General features: G+C 39.7%; 1 protein-coding gene across 1 annotated transcript in view; it reads left to right on the top strand.

Annotated features, from left to right (window-relative positions):
* OIT3 (oncoprotein induced transcript 3) overlaps positions 1–20,985 on the top strand; it is a 52,165-nt gene that overhangs the window by 16,338 nt on the left and 14,842 nt on the right. Inside the window, exons 3-5 of the mRNA XM_070945928.1 lie at positions 9,482–9,592; positions 18,369–18,491; positions 19,567–19,689. Of these exons, the coding sequence (XP_070802029.1) occupies positions 9,482–9,592; positions 18,369–18,491; positions 19,567–19,689 (357 nt within the window). The remainder of the gene's footprint in view (positions 1–9,481; positions 9,593–18,368; positions 18,492–19,566; positions 19,690–20,985) is intronic.

Below are 20,985 nucleotides of genomic sequence, written 5' to 3'. Positions count from 1 at the left end.
TCTGTAGGTTGATAGTTCATCACATTAGAATCAGATGACACTGCTCTCAAATTTATAGACAGTCCAGCTGGGGTATCCAAAGAGTCCAAAGACAGTTTATCTACCACAGCCTCTGTAATTTGATATTTTCCCTTTATTTCCAACTCCTTTTGCTTGTCCTGTGTTATGCCTAAAGATGTTAAGTTTATTTTTAAAATTTTTTGATAAAATTCTTCCGCTTTTTCGACAGTATTCAGTTGGTATCTTACTCCTTGGTATCTCAATATTAAACCAACTGGGACGTCCCACCTAAATAGAATATTCCTTTTTTTTAACTCATTCACTAGAAAACCAAATTTCTTCCTCTCCATTAACATCTTGGGCGGGAGTTCCTTAAAAATCCAAATCTTTCTTCCACGAAATTGCAAAGCAGAATCATAAGAATTCTGGACAATATTATTTCTAATTTCTTTGTCTGTAAAATAAATCACCACATCTCTAGGCAATTGCCTTTGTTTTGCCAACCAGGAGTTTATTCTATAAATTCTGTCAATCCTGCAAAACACTTCATCAGGTTGAACCTTTAAAATCCCAGCCAGAATTTCAGAAGATATCTTCCTTAAATCATCTCTGTCATCTTCCTGCAACCCTCTCAGTCTAATTGCATATTCTGTAAAATTGTATTGGATCATTAAAACTTCTCTTTCAATCCTCTGTTGTACATTTGTACATTGTACATTTTCTTCATTAACAGACTTTTGATCAGCCTCCATTTTAAGTTTGTCTTCTGAACTATTATCCTGAATGTTTGCCAAATCCTTTTTAATTTTTTGGATCTTGTCATCCAAATTCTCCTCAGTTTCTTTCATTTTAGAGTTAGTATTTGCTTCCAACTGAGTCATAAAGTCTGCTAAGCCTTTAGCTACTTTTAAAATCTTTCGATCCAAAAAGCCAAACTTAGATTTCACCAATTCACCAATTTCTTTGATTTCCAACTTAAATTTTTCAAGTTGCTGATTCACAATCTCATCCCTTCTTACAATCTCCTCAAGAAGAAATTCTATAGACTTCCGGTTTCCTTGTCTTCGGCGTCGGCGGCGCTCTTTGAAGCTCCGCCAGCCCCGCCGCCTGTAGAGCCGCTTCGAAACGAAGAAGCGGCTCGAAAACTTCTAGATCCTAAAGGATTGAAGAAGAGAGATCGCAGGGCACTGGTTGAGCCCCTGTGACCCCCCAGGGAAGTTTCTGGGGAGAGAACAGGCGTGGCTCCCTTCCAGCCTGCTGAAACTCCGGGCGACGTGGGACGATTCTGCCTTTGCAGAACAAGCCGGCTGCAGGAAACTTAAAGCGAAAGAACCGGCTTTAATAAACAGCGAAACTACCTGAAGCCTGAAATTTGGAAACGCAAGTATCAGCACTTTATTGACTTTCAATTTGAGAAATGCGAGTGAGTGAAAGTGCTTTGAAAAGAAAAAAATATGGCGCCTAGCCTCAGAGTTAACGAGCCAGTGAATGTGGATTGGTGAAGTTATCTTGTTTTGTTACAAAGTTTCCAAGTTGTTACAAAGTTGCCCTGCTTGTTAAAAGAGAAACAATAATTTCTCCCTTTTTAATACTGGACTTTGCTTTATTCAAGTCTTTATTTGATTAAATCTGGGGGACTTTTTTAGAAGTCTTTGTGCAGGAGGGAAAGGAAAAGGAACCTCCCTTTTCAGAAAAACTAGATCACGAGCCAGGATGGCTTCAAAGAAGCAGGAAGGGAAGGCGTCAGGGGGGGGATCCCCCACACATAAACATGAAAAGCAACCTCCCCCTGCTCAACAGTTACAAACTCAGAAAAAAGAATTTGATGTGGGAGATTTAAAAGAATTTATTTCTAAAACTTTGGATGACAAATTTCAAAAATCCCAACAGGAGATAGATGATAAACTTCAAAAATCACATCAGGAATTTATGCAGGAAATTAATGAAGTTAAAGACATGGTGAATCAGAATCAAAAAAAGGTGACCAAAAAAATATCAGAAGTGGCGTCTGGCCTGGTAGAATTTATTGGGAAAGTTGATTTTAAAGTTGAAGAATTTAAATCAGAAGTTAATGTCAAGATGAAAGACAATGATTATAAAATTGATGAAGTTGACAATAAAATGCAGAGAATTGAAGATGAGATTGTTATGATACAATTCCGGGCGATGGAATTTGCTATACGGCTTCGGGGAATTCGAGAGGAGGAGAGACAGGACTTGAGACAAGTTTGCTCTGAAGCCTTGGCTAAGATTTTACAAGCTAGTCCTGATTTGGTATTTCACAAAATAGATAAAATTTACAGAGTCAACTCTTGGGTGGCCAGACAAAGACAACTGCCTAGAGATGTGGTGATATATTTCACTGATAGAGAAATTAGAAATCATATCCTGCAAAAATCTTTTCATACTTCTATACAAGTGGGGGGTTCACGACTTGAAATTTTTAAAGAATTACCTCCTAAAATGCTGAAAGCTAGAAAAGAATTTGGTTTTCTTGTTAAGGAATTGAAAAATTTACAGATACCCTTCCGGTGGGATGCACCAGCTGGGATAATTTTTAGATACAAGGGAGAAGGATATCGGCTGAATACCGTGGAGAAGGCACAACATTTTTATAGTACTATACTTAAGGAAAGAACTCCATCTCCACGTACATCTACAGTTTTGGAGATTAAGGAGAGTGAAGAGAGGCAATTGGAAGAACAGTCTAAGCAGGAATTAGAAACAGTGCAAGGTGCAGAAGGAGGTTTTTTGAGTGAGCCCTTGCTGGATCCTTCTCCAATTTTGGATTTGATTCAGTTGGCTGAAGTGAAAGATCAACGTATAACTAGAGCTCAATCTAAGCTATTTAAACAACAGCAACAACAACAACAGGAAAGACAAGACAAGAAGGCAGTTAAGAGTACCGTACAAGAGAGTGGCGCTATGGGAGGAGCGAGATCGAAGCTTTCGGAGGAACTTCAAAGATATTGCTCCGCGCTCCAGAAAGAGGCCGATGACCTTTAAGTGTCTATCTTGGAATGTCAATGGGTTGAATTCAGCACAGAAAAGGAAGAAAATATTTACATATTTGAAACAATTTAATAATGATATAATATGTTTACAAGAAACGCATATAACTACTCAAGATCAAAAATATTTGATAAACTCAAAATTAGGAGTACATTTTATATCTTCGACATCGCAGAAAAAGAACGGTGTGGTTATCTATGTAAATAAAAAATTAACAGCGAAAGTTATAGAAGCAGATCAAGAAGGTAGGTTTGTAGCAATTGAATTGCTTACAGCAAATGGACCAATTCTTTTGATTGGAATTTATGCTCCCAACCAACAACAGGATTATTTTTATAAGATATTACATACTAAAATATTGCAATGGGACTATAGATCTATTTTAATTATGGGAGACTGGAATGGAGTAATTGATTCTAAATTAGATAAAAAGAGCTTGGCAAAGTCTAGAATTAGACTACCACAGACTTTTTTTGATATGAAAGAAGATATGGAATTAAAAGATGTTTGGAGAATACATAATTCAAATGTATTGGATTACACTTTTTTTTCTGATAGACATAGATCTTTTTCTAGGATTGATTTTATCCTGTTGTCAAATGATCTACTTGTTAAGACCAAAAGAACAAAGATTTTTCCAAGAACTTTGACTGACCATAGCCCTGTATGGATAGAAATTGAGATGGATAAGGTTGAGAGACGCTCCTGGAGATTAAATGAGAACTTGTTTAGATACGAAAAAAATATAATAGAACTTAAAAAGCACTTGAAAGAATTTTTTGAAATAAATTCGAATAAAGGTACTCCAATCGAAATTGTTTGGGATGCAAGTAAAGCTTATATGAGAGGGGTACTTATCTATATGAACTCTAAACATAGACAGTTCCGACAAAAGAAAAGAATCGAGTTGGAAATGGAAATAAAGAATAAAGAACAGCTACTTATTAAAAATCCAACAGATGAAAGAATTCGAGGTGCTATAAAACTTTTGAAGGACCAATTTCAAATGCTTATGGCGGAACAAGTTGCAACAAGCCTACAATATGCGAAGCATAATACATTTTGCAACGCTAACAAACCGGGCAGATGGTTGGCTTACACATTGAGGAAAAAACAAAGTATACGGACTATTGATAGTATTGATATTGGCGGGAAAGAAATCTTTCAACAAAAATTAATTAAAGAAGCTTTTGTGGATTATTATACTAAATTATATGCTAAAGAAGAGGTGCAGAATGGACTTATAGAAAAATATTTAAATGATAAGAGAATTACAAAAATTACCGATCAACAAAAGGAAAGAATGAATTATCCCATAACAGAGGAGGAGATAACAGCAGCAATTAAACAGTTAAAAACAGCCAAAGCTCCTGGCACGGATGGTCTGACTGCAGTGTATTATAAAACTTTGCAAGCTGAAATGGTGGGACAACTTAGAGACTTATTTTGTAACATTCAACAAGGGGGTAAAATACCCCCATCTTGGACAACTGCTTATATATCTTTGATACCAAAAGAACAAGTTGGTCCTAAAAAACCAGAGAATTATAGACCAATATCTCTTTTGAATACAGACTATAAAATTTATGCGAAGGTATTAGCCAACAGATTGATGCCAGTAATTCAAAAGGTGATTCATGAGGACCAAGCGGGATTTATTGAAGGCAGATATATGAAGGACAATGTAAGGCAAGTAATAGATTTATTGGAATATCTTGACAAGAATAAACAGATTCCTGCAGTGCTGGCTTTTTTGGACGCAGAGAAGGCCTTTGATAGAGTGGATTGGAATTTTCTATTAAAGACTTTAAAAAAGATGAACTTTGGGGACCAATTTATACAGGCAATCTCAGCAATTTATCAAGAGCAAAAGGCACAGATTATTATTAATGGAAGTTTGACGACAGAGTTTAAAATTGAAAAAGGAACAAGACAGGGATGTCCGTTGTCCCCACTTTTATTTATTTTAACATTGGAAGTCTTGTTAAACACAATACGGGACTCAAAAATTTTGAAAGGCATAATGATAAGGCAAGAGGATTACAGAATAAAGGCATTTGCAGATGATCTGGTGGTTACCCTATCACAACCAATGGAATCAATAATCTTGATGAATGACATTATACAAGATTATGGTAGAGTTTCAGGTTTTAGACTGAATTCAAAAAAGACCAAAATGATAGTTAAAAATATGACACAAGATCGTAAATATGAGCTTGAAAGGAGGGCAGGTTTTGAAATTGTACCTAAGGTAAAATATCTTGGAGTTCAGGTTGCAGAATCAAATTTGAAATTGTTTCAAAATAATTACGAGGTGTTGTGGCGAGAGGTTCAGAAAGATATGGAGACCTGGAAAAAGCTGCAACTGTCTTTACTTGGAAGAATAGCAGCAGTTAAGATGAATATTTTGCCAAGACTTCTGTTTTTGTTTCAAATGATTCCGGTGCTTAAAAGTGATAAACAATTGAAAGTTTGGCAGTCTGGTGTGAATAAGTTTGTCTGGAACGAGAAGAAGCCGAGAGTGAAACTGAAAATTATGCAAGATGTTCCAGAAAGAGGAGGCCTTAAACTCCCAAACCTACAGTTATATTATGATGCAGCAGCTTTAACTTTAACAAGTGATTGGTTTGGAAGTAAAAAGACTGGAATACTAAACGCAGAAAGTTTTGATCTTGAATTTGGATGGCATGCTTATTTATTTTATGACGACAAAGTAGATAAAGTATTTAAAAGCCATATACTTAGAGACTCCTTGATGAGAGTTTGGAAGAAGCACCGACTCAAATGGGATTACAAAATACCGCTATGGCTGGATCTTGGTCATACTTTGTGGAATACAAATATAATGTCACTCGGGGGGTTTTTATATAAAGAGGTTCTTTTTACAGATGCGGGCAGATGGCAGCTGAAGACATTACAGACACTGTTGGATGAAGGACTTAATCTAACTTGGTTACAATATAATCAATTACAATTGAGATGGAAAGAGGACCAAAAAACTGGTATTATGTTGCATGAGGAAGAATTGGTTAGACACATAAAAGAGAAAGGTCCAATGCATATTAAAAGGCTTTATAATGTTTTGCTAGAAAGGGACTCAGAAACCGAATTAGTTAAAGATTGTATGATTAAGTGGGCACAAAATTTTGAAGAACCAGTGATGTTGGAAACATGGGAAAAAATTTGGGTTCAGAATGTTAAATTTACACAGTCGCAGAATCTGAGGGAAAATTTCTATAAAATGTTTTATAGATGGCATTTAGATCCCAAAAAGTTGTCATGTATGTACCCTAATGTTCAGCCAAAATGTTGGAGATGCGAATGTTTGGATGCTACGTATTATCATGTTTGGTGGACCTGTAGGAAAGTTAAGGCTTTTTGGATAAAAATTTGGTGGGTCATGCAGAATGTTTTGAAGAAAAAAATTCAGTTTTCTCCACAACTGTTTTTACTGGGTATAGTTAAGGGTTTTACATTGGGTGAAACAAAATTGATATTGTATATGATAACAGCAGCAAGACTGTTGATAGGTAAATACTGGAAGAATGAAGCTTTGCCCACTATCGAGGAATGGACTGTGAAGATGGCCAGTTTTGCAGAGATGGCGAAGATTTCAGCGTATTTAAAAGATTGTTCACAAGAGACTTATGAATGGGAATGGAAAAGGTGGATAGAATATGTTCAGAACAAATATCAAACTAGAAAGTATCAAATAGCTTTTATTTGAAAATAATGTATTAGAAATATTTTAATGCAAAGGGATAAAGAGGAAAAATTTTATAGGGGGAGGGACGGGTTCAGGCTTATATATTAGTGTCATTAGTTATGAGTAAGCAATAGGGAAGTCTGGGGGGGGGAGGGTTAGGGAGGGTTAGGGAGGATGGGAAGTTTGGGGCGGGAGGTGGGGGGTGAAAAAGGGGGTGAAAATGTAATTGTAAAACTTTTGCAATAAAAAAAAAAAAAAGAAGAAATTCTATTATATTAAAGTCAGGTTTCTGAGACTGGAGAGTTAAAACTTGTTGATGTAATTTATTAATGGGGGAATCCCCCCCCACTGCCTGTTTGTCTAGTTTTATAAGTCTCAGTGCCATTTTTCCACGCAGACAAAATTTACTGGAAAAGAGAGAGAAAAAAAAAAACTTTTTCCCAACCAAGATCAATATCAGATCCTCAAAGAGAAGAAAAAAAAGAAAAAAAAAAACAGAAGTGAGAGTGAGATTTTGCCTCAGTTACAGCCAAAAGTATTCATTCCGCTACTTTGTAATTGAAAACGGAAGGAGTTTCCCTTTCAGCCTCTCTTCAAGCCTCAGCAGCAATCGCCATTTTAAAAAAAACTTTTTTTCCCTTCACTTCACTTCTTAGGCAAAATAGAATAGAAAGAATACTTGCGCTTCAGGGTCAGAGGTCCAGCTCATATCTTCTTTAATTAATTTATTTGACAGATTTACAGGCTTGCTTTTGCCCCCTAGCTCTGCGTGTAGCCTTAGTAAGACCACCCTCGGAATACTGCATCCAGTGCTGCTTACCACAACCCAAAAAAAGTACCCTTGCCAGGTGTCCACTATTTGAGCAGACAGTCCGCTTTTATCACATTATGTTCACTATTTTTTTTCACAAAATAGTGGACTTTTTTTTTATTCAAAAGCTTTATGATGAAATGGTACGTAATCTAAAGCTGTACAGTCTAAGAGAATAAGGATAGGAGAACCGCGTTTTGTCTTTTTTTTCATAAGTTAGAATGAGACAAAGATCAAATATCCATTGAACTCGATTCTCCGAAAAAATTAATGATGAGATTAAAATAAAAATATATTATAAAATTATGTACAGTTCACATTTTTAAAATGTATTGTAGCTTGTGTCGACTGACCTAAAATGGCGTCGAGTGATGAGAGTGACAGCGGCGAGATTTCGAATTCTTTAAAACGAAAGAGAGGATTGTGCAATTACACCAAAGACTGGGAAGCTACTTTTGCATGGATTACCAACAACAAAACCGACAGAACAAATACGACGGCCTACTGTAAATTGTGTCAGAAATTGTTCACAATTGAATATAATGGTATAAAAGCTGTCAGACAGCATGCAAGCACAAAAAATCATTTAGATAAGGAGAAAATAGCTTCCAGCAACAAGTGAATCAATTCATTTTTCATTGTTAAAGACTCCCTGTTAAAATGTTTGTAAGAAAATATATAATTTAATTGTAATTTTTTTTTTTTTTACTACTTAACCCCTCTTCCCCCCCCCCCCCGCTTGTCCGCTATTTTTTGGAAGCAGACCTGGCAACCCTAAAAAAAAGATGTTAAGATTGGAAAGAGTGCAGAGAAGAGCAGCAAAAATGATTAGGGGTCTGGAGATGGAAACATATGGAACAATGGTTATAGGAATTGGATATGCCTATTCCAATGAAAAGAAGGACTGGGGGTGGAAGAGGTCAACCTATTTTCCAAAGCACCAGAAGGCAAGACAAGAAATAATAGTTGGAAACTAACCAAGGAGAGAAGCAACCTAGAAATAAGAAGAAATTTCCTGACAATTAGAACAATTAAACAGAAGAAGAACTTGCCTCCAGATGTTGAGTGTGCTCCAACCCTGGGGATTTTTAAGAAAAGACTGGACAACCATTTGCTGAAATGGTATAGGGTCTCCTGCTAGAGCAGGAAGTTGGACTAGAGGATCTCTGAGGTCCCTTCCACCTCTATTATTCTATGTTCTAAATAGAAATTGGTGTGTTGCAAACCAAAGCACAAGTTTCTACCTTCATATGTAAAGCAGTCCTTTTTGAGAAATTAGTCTGTGAGATCAGAACAGTTCCTTCCTACTACTTTCAAGATTTGCCAATATTAGTTTTACTATTTCTTGCTATTTTCTACTGTGTGCTATATATATTTTTTACTGTTGATAACTTACATCGTTCTGAATTTGAGGAATTGTCTCAGCTGGCAGATAAAACAGACTGAATTTTAAAGCTATTATTTGCAGTAGAACTCCTCACAAGCTAGAATTGCATAGCAATGCAAAAACATTACTGTATTGTCACATGACATAAGACTTAATGCATATATGTAGTCCTCAACGTATGACCAGAATTGGGACTGGAATTTCTATCGCTTACCAAGATGGTTGTGAAGCGAGTCCGATATTTTTTTTGCCATGGCTATTAACCAAATGATTGCAGTTGTTAATTGTGAATTGTGTGGTCATTTCCCCATTTGCTTGGAAGGTTGCAAATGATGATCATATGACCACAGAATGTGGCCACTGTAATAAATACATATCCGTTTTCACATGCCCAAATTTTAATCACATGACCAGGGGGATACTCCTTCCTCCTCCTGTTTTTCCCTTTGATGTGAGTTGGGCTGAGAGAGAATGACTAGCTCTTGGTTTAAGCCCAACTAATTTGATTAAGTGCACCCAATTAGTTAATCTGCTTTTCTAATAACTTTCCTTTATCGTTCTGCAGATTTCTATGACATCTGTGATGTGGTTGATTGTCACGGTTCCTGTTTGGACACTGGAGATTGCATTTGTTCCTTGGGGACAGTTATGGGACCAGATGGACAGACTTGTCTTGGTAAGAAGCCTCTGAACAAAGAAATATGACGACCAGAAAGGAAAATACCAAGCCAGGGGAGAAATCTGAGGTGGGGAAAATTAGAAAAGTGCTTATGGATTGCTCCACTTTTCTTAAGTGCTAAGGAAAAAAAAGAGGAGCATAAGTAATTATTATCACTGTGAAAAGGAACTAACTTTCATAGTAAGTGTCATCTTCTCCTCATTCCCACCCATGCAAACTGATCTCTGAAAAAGCAATTAGAACAGGGACTTAATTACATACTTACTAATTCCGAATGAACTCATCTTCAGGAAATGACCTGGAGCTCTTCCAGCTGACGTGTACAAGCTTCAGTTTCACCTGATAAATCTTTCTGGGTAGAAACAAGAGTATTGGGGAGTTGATTACATTTTATCTGCACGCTCCAACGGAATAACAGAAGTGGAAGGAACCTTGGAGGTCTTCAGGTCCAACCCCCTGCACAAGTAGGAGAGACCCTATACCATTCAAAATGTCTGTCCAATCTTGTTTTAAAAGTCTCCAATGGTGAAGCACCCAGAACTTCTGAAGGCAAGCTGTTCCACTGGTTGATTGTTCTCACTATCCAGAAATTTCTCCTTAGTTCTAGGCTGCTTCTCTCCTTAGTTATTTTGCTTCTTGTCCTGCCTTCTGGTGCTTCAGTAAATAGATTGACCGCTTCTTCTTTGTGGCAGTCCTTCAAATATTGGAACACTGTTATCATGTCACTACTAGAACAGACATACCCAGTTCCTGCAACCATTCCTCATATGTTTTAGCCTCCAGCTCCCTAATCATCTTTGTTGCTCTTTTCTGCACTCTTTCCAGAGACTCAGCTTCTTTTTTATACTGTAATATGGTGAGTAAAACTGCATGCAGCATTCTGGTATTCTTGGAGTATAATAGTAGTTAATGATCCCAGACTACTCCAGAAAACTATGTCAAGATTATAGGCTTTGCAATGAAAAAAAATAAATCTGCAGACTCTAGAAAGAGTGTAGAGAAGAACATCAAAGATGATTATGGGACTGGAAGCTAAAACATGAAGAACAGTCAGAGGAACTCGGTATATCTAGTCTAGTGAAAAGAAGGACTAAGTTTTACACATAGCAACAGCAGTGAGAATTGTCTATGCTCAATGTTGTAAACTAGAAAATATACCAGCCAATGAGATGATTATATACAAGATACTAGAATGTGTTGAGATGCATAGGCTCACGTTAGAAATGAAAGGCAAGGAAGAAGCAGAATTTTATGAGGTGTGGGATAAGTGGTATAATGGGTTAGAACAGAGAAACAAAAATGTATAGGAATAAATGTAAATACCTGTAAGAGAACACATGACACAGTACTGTTTAAAAAGGTTTATTGTTATGTAAATTGAAAATAAAAATGAAAAATGAAAAAAGAAAAGAAAAAAAGGACTAAGGATGACATGATAGCAGTCTTCCAATATTTGAGGCTATCACAAAGAAGGAAATTAAGCTATTTTCCAAAGCACCTGAAAGCAGGACAAGACGCAATGGATGGAAATTAAGCAAGGAGAAAACCAACCTAAAACTAAGGAGGGATTTCCTGATAGTTAAAACGATTAACCAGTGGAAAGACTTACCTTCTGACATTGTGGGTGCTCCATTACTGGACTAGAAGACTTCCAAGGTCTCTTCCCACTCTGTTATTCTGTTATGCTCTTGAAAGCAATATCTCAATGTATTTAACAGTGGTGGGATTCAAATTTTTTTACTACTGGTTCTATGGGCCTGGCTTGGTGGGCCTGGCTTGGTGGGTGTTGCAGGGGAAGGATACTGTAAAATCTCCATTCCCATCCCACTCCAGGGGAAGGTTACTGCAAAATCCCCATTTCCTCCCAATCAGCTGGGACTCGGGAGGCAGAGAATAGATGGAGGCGGGGCCAGTCAGAGGTGGTATTTACTGGTTCTCTGAACTACTCAAAATTTCCACTACCGGTTCTCCAGAACTTGTTAGAACCTGCTGAATACCATCTCTGGTATTTAACCAAAGCAAGACATTAATACAAAGAAAGTTAATAAAAGTCAGCTGCAAGTAAGGGGGGGGGGAGTTAAATTCGGTCCAAGCTTTGCTTTAATTAGATTTTTTGTTTTGACAGCTGTGCCAATACTTTTAATTTGTGAAGTTGGATAGTCAGAGGGGGTAATCTCCAATACAACACCACTTGGTAATCTAATCAATTGCCATGAGCCAGAAAGCAGCTGCATCACTATTCGGCTTTAAATTATGTTTCAGAATAATCAGACTCATGAAAGATATACCGTTATCGGTTAAACGTGTGAAGAGCATTCAGATGAGATGCTTCCTAAAGCATGAATTTCACCTTTAAAAGCAAATATTCTGCTTTTATCCGTATTCCCCCACCAACCCAAAAGCCCTTTAGAAAGTCCATTAGAAGTTTCCTTTGATTATCTGATTTGTTTCATTTCACCATCAAAGTCTGAACCTTTTTCATGCATGTGAATGCCCCACAACATACACACACAAATAACTGCTGTGGCCCCAAAACAATGCTCACCTCCTGCTCAGCACTGTGTGGCAGATTAGAAGGGACTCTTGCTTACTGCGTTCACACAACACATCATCCAAGTCAGGAAAAACCTAGCAGATTAGCAAGGAAGTGATGCAGGGACTTGAGGATGTGCCCTGTCAGGACAGGCTGAAAGAATCTGAGACGTTCAATCTGAAGAAAAGAATATTAATAGATTAACAGATGAGTTGGAAGGGATCTTGTAGGTCATCTTGTCCAACCTCCCCCGCCCAAGCAGGAGACCCTACACCATTACTGACAAATGGCAGTCCAGTCTCTTCTTGAAAGCTTCCAGTGATGAAGCTCCCACAACTTCTGAAGGCAACTTCTGTTCCATTGGTTGATTGTTCTCCCTTTCAGAAAATTCCTCCTTATTTCTAGGTTGAAGCTCTCTTTGATCAGTTTCCATCCATTATTCCTTGTCATGCCTTCAGATGCTTTGGAAAATAGCTTGACCCCCTCCTCTCTGTGACAGCCCCTCGAATATTGGTAAACTGCTATCATGTCTCCCCTGGTCCTTCTCTTCAGTAGATTAGCCATGCCCAGTTCCTGCAACTGTTCTTCATATGTTTTAGCTTCCAATCCCCTAATCATCTTTCCTGCTCTTCTCTGCAACTTCTCTGCAAATTTAGGCCATCAGCTATTATTAACGACCACAGAAAATAGGAACCAAAATAATGTGACATATAAGTTTCAGCTGTCTAGATTTTGTTCAAATATAAGAAAAAGCTTTATGATAGTAAAATCGGTACAACAGTGGAAAAGTCTACCTACAAGTGCTGTGAGTTCTCCAATACTGGAGATTTTTAAGAAGAGGCTGGGCAACCATCATTCATGGGTGATTTAATTGGCTTTCCCTGCACATTTTGGAGATTGGGATGAGATGGCCCTTGTGGTTTCTTCCAACTCTACAATTCTATGGTTTTACAAGATGTATTGGAGACAATTGGAAAGGAGGACAAATTTGAGGTGGTGGAAAGGAAGACACACTAACTTTCTTGACCTCCTGGACAAAAATTACAGTGGAAAAACAAGCCAAAAGTGTTCTGAGGCTCACAAGAACACAAAAGTACTTTTTCCAGCATCAGAAATACTGTTTTTCAACTGCAACATTTCCCCAACAAATCTTAATTTTCAAGAACATATGCTAGTGATAATGCAGAATCAACAACCACATGTTTTTCCGATTTCATCATAGAAACATATGACGAGTTATGGGATGTTCAGACGCCAGTGATCGTAAATTCGAAGGGGCTGGATCAAAACTGTTTGCTGGAATCAGGAAATAAACTAAAACGTAAATCTCGTCTGTGGAATATGTCAATGGATGCGAGGCAGAAAATAGACAACTTACAAGATCATATTACCCGAAAGTTTGAATGATTACTGTTGTGAAAACAGTCCAAAGTTTAAAACAAAAGAACAAAAGCCGAGCAACAAAAAAGCTGAACAAAATTTAATTTTAAGGATATGATTGCCAGACAGATAGTTTATGGTTCACCGAATGATACAAATGCAGGTGTGGATAGTTCAGTAAACTGGTTTAGCATGTTGTGTTAGTTCAGGGGTCAGCAACCTGTGGCTCTGGAGCCGCACATGGCTCTTTCATCCCTCTGCTGAGGCTTCCTGTTGCCAGTCGGCTTCCACAATTGATAGGGCTTTTGGTTAGGACCGATAGAGAAAAAAGATGCCATGCTAGGAGGAGACTCTATGGTGGGGGAACCGGACTCTCGTCGGCAGAGGGGGAAAAAAAGGACACCATGCTAGGAGCAGGGATGGTTTCTGCTTACCTTTACTACCGGTTTGCAGCAGGGCATGCACAGAAGCGTTTTGATGATGTCAGGGTCAATGGGCGGGGCCTCCCACCGGTTTTACTACTGGTTCTATAGAACCGGTGTGAACCGGGGGCAACCTGTTGTGGCTCCGACCCCCGAGCCCATCTTATTGGAGGAAGAAGGGTCCGAACATGAAGGAGAGGAGCCGGCCAGGCCTCCCTCTCCAGGCCCCTCCTCTCTGGCAATGCCTCAGGTGTCTGCCGAGGGAGAGGAGATTGACCAGGAGCCAGGTGTCTCCGATGACAGCGATGAGGGTGATAAGTCGTTCCTGGATCCACACCAACATAGGCGAGATAAACGTTTGCAGCAGATGAGGTGGCGTGCCAGGGATTAAGCTGAGTCACTGGACCGCACCCCACAGACTATATAAGAGAGTGTGGTGGCCATTTAGACTCTGTGACGGACAAAGCTAACTTCTGGTTAGTCACTTTGTACAACGCCTAATCTGCTGAAGGTTTCATGTTTGAGCTGGACTGTTTTGAAAACTGTGTGTATTCGTTGGTGTTATCTGGTGGAGGAACACTCCCTCTTCTTGTAGTAAAGCACTTGGCAGACGGTTATCATATTGCTGCCAAGTTCCTGATAACGAACCTTGTGTGTGCCGAGTACTTCTTTAACCCCCGGCTGGCTGTTTGTGTGTGTGTGTGGGGACGAGGACAGAACACAACCCACCACTGGCTAGGAGGAGACTCTATGGTGGGGGAACCAGACTTCCGGTCGGCTCCAGAATTGAGCAGGCTTCTAGTTAGGACCTTTCAGGCTCTTTGAGTGTTTAAGGTTGCTGACCCCTGTGTTAGTTCATAGCCTAATGGTGTCAACACCGGTAGAGTCTCTCTTTACTTTGTAAAAAAATATGTGGAGCTTACTGGACAGAAGGTAGAGCTTCAAAGAGGGTGGAGCTTTGCACATTATTCAACTGGACAGAAGAGACAAGGGTGTTGACTTTGTGTTCTTCTATAATCCCTGTCTAAAGTGAACATTCCAAGTCCTTCTAATGATGTGGGTCATTCATCTTTCCAATTAATTTGCTTAGCTCTGAATAATAATATTTCAAGCATGGTTAGACTTTTCTTCCCCTTTTCCTAGCCATTAAGCACTCCTTGTTTTCTAGTCGAGGGTCTGCACAATTAAATTGGATTGGCAAAGTCCTAGTTAGACATGGAGTATCAGTCCTAAACATTTTCATCTGTCATATCAATTGGACTAGCTTTTCACTGCAACTTACTAGGTGTTAGCTAGATCACTGTTTTTCAAATTCAGCCACTTTCAGGTACGTGAACTTTGAATGCCAGAATTTCCCAGCTAGAAAGAGTTCAAGTTTGAAAAATGCTGGGCTAGATGTTATGAATCTTAAGTCTCAACTGCCATTTCTGGATTCTTTTTGTATCAGGCAGAAAAACCTAGAAAGACATGATTTTTCTAAGCAGATTTCTTGGTTGTTCTTCACTTATAGTTAATTAATTACAGATTAACAGAGTTGGAAGGGACCTTACAGGTCATCCAGTCCAACCCCCTGCCCAAGCAGAAGACCCTACACATTTCTGACAAATGGCAGTCCAATCTCTTCTTGAAAGCTTCCAGCTCCTACAACTTCCGAAGGCAACTTCTGTTCCACTGGTTGATTGTTCTCACTGTCAGAAAATTTATCCTTATTTCCAGGTTAAATCTCTCCTTGTTCAGTTTCCATCCATTATTCCTTGTCTGGCCTACAGGGGCTTTGGAAAATAGATTGACCCCTTCCTCTCTGTGACAGCCCCTCAAATATTAGAAGACTGCTATCATGTCTCCCCTGGTCCTCCTTTTCACTAGACTATCCATGCCCAGTTCCTGTAACCATTCATCATATATTTTAGTCTCCAGTCCCCTAATCATCCTGGTTGCTCTCCTCTGCACTTTTTCTAGAGTCTCAACATCTTTTTTATAGTATGGTGACCAAAACTGGATGCAGTATTTTAGGTGTGGTCTTACTAAGACTTTATAGAGTGGTGTTAGTACCTCACTTGATCTTGATTGTATCCCTCTGTTAATGCAATTTAGGATTGCATTGGCTTTTTTGGCTGCCGCTGCACACTGCTGGCTCATATTTAGCTGATTGTCCACTAAGACTCCAAGATCCCTCTCACAGTTACTGCTATTAAACCTGGTTTCACTCATTCTATATGTGTAATTTTGGTTATAGACTGAAATCTTGCCAAACTAAACAGATTACTTGTCTCCCAAAACATATAGTCTGAGAACTATTAGGGATGAGCTGTCTTCATCCTCTTTCTCTCACACAGAGAATTTGTCTAGAATTAGATAAATTCTAAACTGTGTTGTCTCTTGCTCCACTGGAATGTACTTTCTCCCTCCTGGAAAGCTGGGCAACATTCCATCACAAACTGGCTTTATAATGTCCTGCAGCAACCTCCAAGCTCATGAAGTTTATAACATTAGAATTTACACAAACATTTTTACATTTTAAAATAACTATGCTTACATCAAATGTGCAAATGTTCAAGCCAGAGCCAGTATATATCATCAATTAATTAATGCTGGAAAATTATAGCGTGTCATTTGCAGTTTAGTTTTTTTTTGTTGTTGTTGTTGTTTTTAAATTTGATTTATATGCCGCCCTTCTCCGGAGACTCAGGGCGGCTTACAAGGCGCTAAGCAATAGCCTTCATCCTTTTGTATATTTATACAAAGTCAGCTTATTGCCCCCACAAACTGGGTCCTCAATTTACCTACCTTAGAAAGGATGGAAGGCTGAGTCAACCTTGAGCCTGGCGAGATTCGAACCTGCAGTAATTGCAGGCAGCTGGTCTTAATAACAGGGTGCTTTAGACCACTGTACTACCAAGGCTCTATAGTTTGCATCAGGGGTGAAATCCAGCAGGTTCTGACAGGTTCTGGAGTAGTTCAGAGAACTGGCAAATACCACCTCTGGCTGGTCCCAGAGTGGGGTGGGAATGGAGATTTTGCAATATCCTTCCCCCAGGAGTGGGGAGGAATGGGGATTTTGCAGTATCCTTCCCCTGCCATGCCCACCAAGCTACGCCCCCAGAACCAGTAGTAAAAAAATTTGAATTTCCCCACTGGTTTGCACCCAACATCCCAGTCATTTTCTATATCCAGATGAAAGCAACATGTATGCTGCTCAGTTCAGCTATCAAAAATAAATAAGTCTGAGGCTTATTGATTAAAAGTTAGCAAACATTCCAAAAACTGCTAATTGACAAAAGCAGAGAAAAAGACAAAAAAACATAAACAACAACAAGAAGTTGCACTACATGTACTGTATCTATCTAGCTATATCAAAAGGACATAGAATATTATAAACACTGAGTAATTAACATGGACTGATCCAACATCTAAAAGAAACCTTTTATCTCATTGTCTTATCTTTTGATAATCTAATCAATAATTTAATCAAGAACTCTTTCTTGATTAAAGCAGCAATCTGTTAGAATTAGGTCCCACTGCTTTCATAGAGACTGAGACTTTACTAATTATACACAGGACCAGGGGTGGGTTTCAAAACTTTTAGCAAGGGGTTCTCTGCCTGGTTGCTGGGTGGGTGTGGCCATGGTGGGTATGGCCTAGTTGGCCTTTTGCACCACAGGGGAGGGGGGCATTTTTGCCCTCCCCGGACTCCGGAGGCTTTCCTTGAGCCTCCAAAAGGGCAAAAATGGCCTCCTCAGGCTCTGGAGGCCGGAAACAGGCAGGCCCGAACTTCCAGCAGGCCTGTTTTTTGCCCTCCTCAAGCCTTTGCGCGTGCCCTGCACTTACTTGCATCCAAAATGGGCTGTGTGGGGACTCCTGGGAGGGGAGGGGTGGACAGGGTGGGGCCAGCCAGGAGTGGGTGGCTGCTCTTCCAGTTTCTGGAGCTCCCGTGCATGTGAAAACCAGCTGGCTGGCGCGCCGGAACACGGAAGAGCAACGAAACATGGCTTGCGTGCCTGGAGAGATGGCTCAGCGTGCCACTTCCGGCACGCGTGCCATAGGTTCGCCATCACGGCTGTAGGTTGAGCAAGAAAATTACTCTGGATGGCTTTCAAGCAAAATCTAGTAAGAACAATCTTAGAAATTCAAGTGGGTCTTTTTTTCTGTATTAAGCCAGCCTTGGAGGGCTTAACACAAATGGAGTCATTGGCTTTTGTATTCTTGTGGTGCAAAAATATCAAGGTTACAGACACAAAGCAGGCACATCTAACTTTTATGGATCAACCATCAAGGATGCTGACAAAACTCCATCCAACAAATACAGTTCTTTCAAACTGACGACCTAAAAACAGTATTACTGCATGTTGCCTCTAGCATTCATGTCCTACAATCCAGCTCTTAGCTGCTTTTAGCATTGCTGCTAAGTTGGAAGTCTTTCTCTCATGTTTCCTTGTAGATGAAAACGAATGCGAAAGGAATAATGGAGGCTGCAGCGAATTCTGTATTAACCTAAAGAACTCCTATCGCTGTGAATGTGGAGTTGGGCGTGTCCTGGGGCCAGATGGAAAAACCTGTGAAGGTAAGGAAATGATTTAGAATTACTAGCTGAACTTTTGCATCTAGAGTGATTTAATTAATGGACTTTAAGATTCATGAGAGAGATAAGGTCCAAAGTGCCAGAAAATACCCTATAAATCAGTGGTTGTGTTTGAGAGAAGGGCAAGGGGAAGGGAAGGGAATGGGAGAGGGAGAGGAGGGAGGGGAAAGCGGGGAAAGGAAGGGGAGGAAAGAAGAGGAAAGGGAAGAGAAGGAGAGGGGATGAAAGTAGAGGGGAGGGGAGGAGGAAAGAGCAGGGAGAGGAGAGAAACAGGAAGAGAAAAGGGAAGGGAAAAGAAAGAGGAGAGGAAAGAAGAGAAGAGAGGAGAGGAGAGGGGAGGGGAGAGAAGAGAAGAGAAGAGAAGAGAAGAGAAGAGAAGAGAAGAGAAGAGAAGAGAAGAGAAGAGAAGAGAAGAGAAGAGAAGAGAAGAGAAGAGACAGGGCAATATCATGGCAGCTTTCTCCTTTTTCAGGCTCCATCCAAGAACAGGTATTAGAGTGCCAGTGGGCATTTTCTTTAGTGCTGAGACGTGGGTGGAAAGAATTGCGTAGACAGATGTACATCTTCATCTAACCGGATCTTGTATTGAAAGCCCAGAATTCACAAATAGGGTTGAGCATAAATCCAAAGAGCAGTTTTCTTTGTGGAAGCATCAATTAAGGTGACCTGCTTCCACAAAGTAGACACACACCCGGCTGAGGATGTGCTTCGGGAGCTTATTAGACCTTCTGCTTCTAGTTCCTTCACACAGTTTATCTTTCTAAGGCTTAATAGGAACAATCCTGAAACAGCACCTGTCTGTTCTCTGTGCTTTGCACAAGTCTCATTAATTTCAATGCAGAGATTCCTGAAACCTCCACAGATCTTTGCCCAATATAATTAAGAGGACAATGGAACATGTAGACAGTTTAAATGACTGGGTAATACATGAATATAATTCCCCCTCATGTTTACCTAATCCTATAGCTCCGTTCAATGTGAGCAGAGAAAGGACATGGTTGCAGAGGCACTGCTAGATGGGAAAAAGTTATTTGTCTACTCATTATTTCTGCCTTAGAAATTGAAGGGTGTCACAACAACAACGGAGGTTGCAGCCATAGATGCAACATGTTGGAAACCAGTTATCAGTGTGAATGCCCTCGAGGTCTTGTTTTGTCAGAAGACAACCACACCTGCCAAGGTACAAAGGGAAAAAGGGATGTGGCTGATCTAGGATAATTTGTTAATTTGGTAGATATATATCCTGCTTTTGCTTCAGGAGGTGAAGTTCTAGGTTGGTTCTTTCCTTGATTAGTTTCCATCCATTCTTGTTCTGCCTTCGGCTGTTTTGGAAAATAGGTTGACACCCCCCCCCCTTCTTTGTAGCAGCCCCTTAGATATTGGAATGTCACTCCTAGTCCTTTTTTTCCATTAGAATAGACCAGGGGTGAAATCCAGCAGGTTCTGACAGGTTCTGGAGAACCAGTAGCAGAAATTTTGAGCAGTTCGGAGAACCGGCAAATACCACCTCTGACTGGCCCCAGGAGTGGGGAGAGAATGGGGATTTTGAAGTATCCTTCCCCTAGAGTGGGGTGGGAATGCAGATTTTGCAATATCCTTCCCCTGGAGTGGGGTGGGAATGGAGATTTTGCAGTACCCTTCCCCTCCACGCCCACCAAGCCACACCCACCAAACCACACCATGCCCACCAAGCCACACCCACAGAACCGGTAGTAAAAAAAATTGGATTTCACCACTGGAATAGACACACCAGTTTCTGCAAACATTGTTCATATGTTTTAGCTTCCAGTGTCCTAAGAATGGCTTGCTTGAAGCAGCCATGATATAATTCTTTTGTCATGAGTTAATTGTTGATTGAATTAATTCAAAATCTCCACCCCATTTTTCTGGGGAGAAACTTCTCAGTCTCAAAGTTAATGACAAAATTACACTTCTATCAGGATGCAGATACAATGGTCTAATAACACTGTAAAAGGGGCAGTAAGCCATCTTGGTCCTTTGTTGTGTATTTTAAATTACTCATCCCAAATACCATTGCTTTCTGTAACAATGGCCATCCAACCAGTTTATATTCAAGCACTAGCAATACCCTGTTTCCCCAAAAATAAGACCCAACCGGAAAATAAGCCCTAGCATGATTTTTCAGGATGCTCGTAATATAAACCCTACCCCAAAAATAAGCCCCAGTTAAGATTGCCAGCAGACGGAGGTGTTTAATACTGTATTTTCCCCAAAATAAGATTTAACCGGAAAATAAGCCATAATGCGTCTTTTGGAGCATAAATTAATATAATATAAGGTCTTATTTTGGGGAAAACATGGTAGCAATTAGACTTATATACTGCTTCACAGTGCTTTGTAGCCCTCTCTAAGCAGTTTACAGAATCAACATATTGCCCCCAACAATCTGGGTCCTCATTTTACCGACCTTGGAAGGGTGGAAGGCTGAGTCAACTGGTGAAAATCGAACTGTTGG

This window comes from Pituophis catenifer, unplaced genomic scaffold, assembly GCF_029215685.1.
Source record: "Pituophis catenifer annectens isolate HBS135680 unplaced genomic scaffold, rPitCat1.0.hap2 SCAF_6, whole genome shotgun sequence".
NCBI classification, from domain to species: Eukaryota; Metazoa; Chordata; class Lepidosauria; order Squamata; family Colubridae; genus Pituophis; species Pituophis catenifer.
The sequence above is the reverse complement of the archived record's forward strand: the minus strand, read 5'-3'. Positions and strand labels throughout refer to the sequence as shown.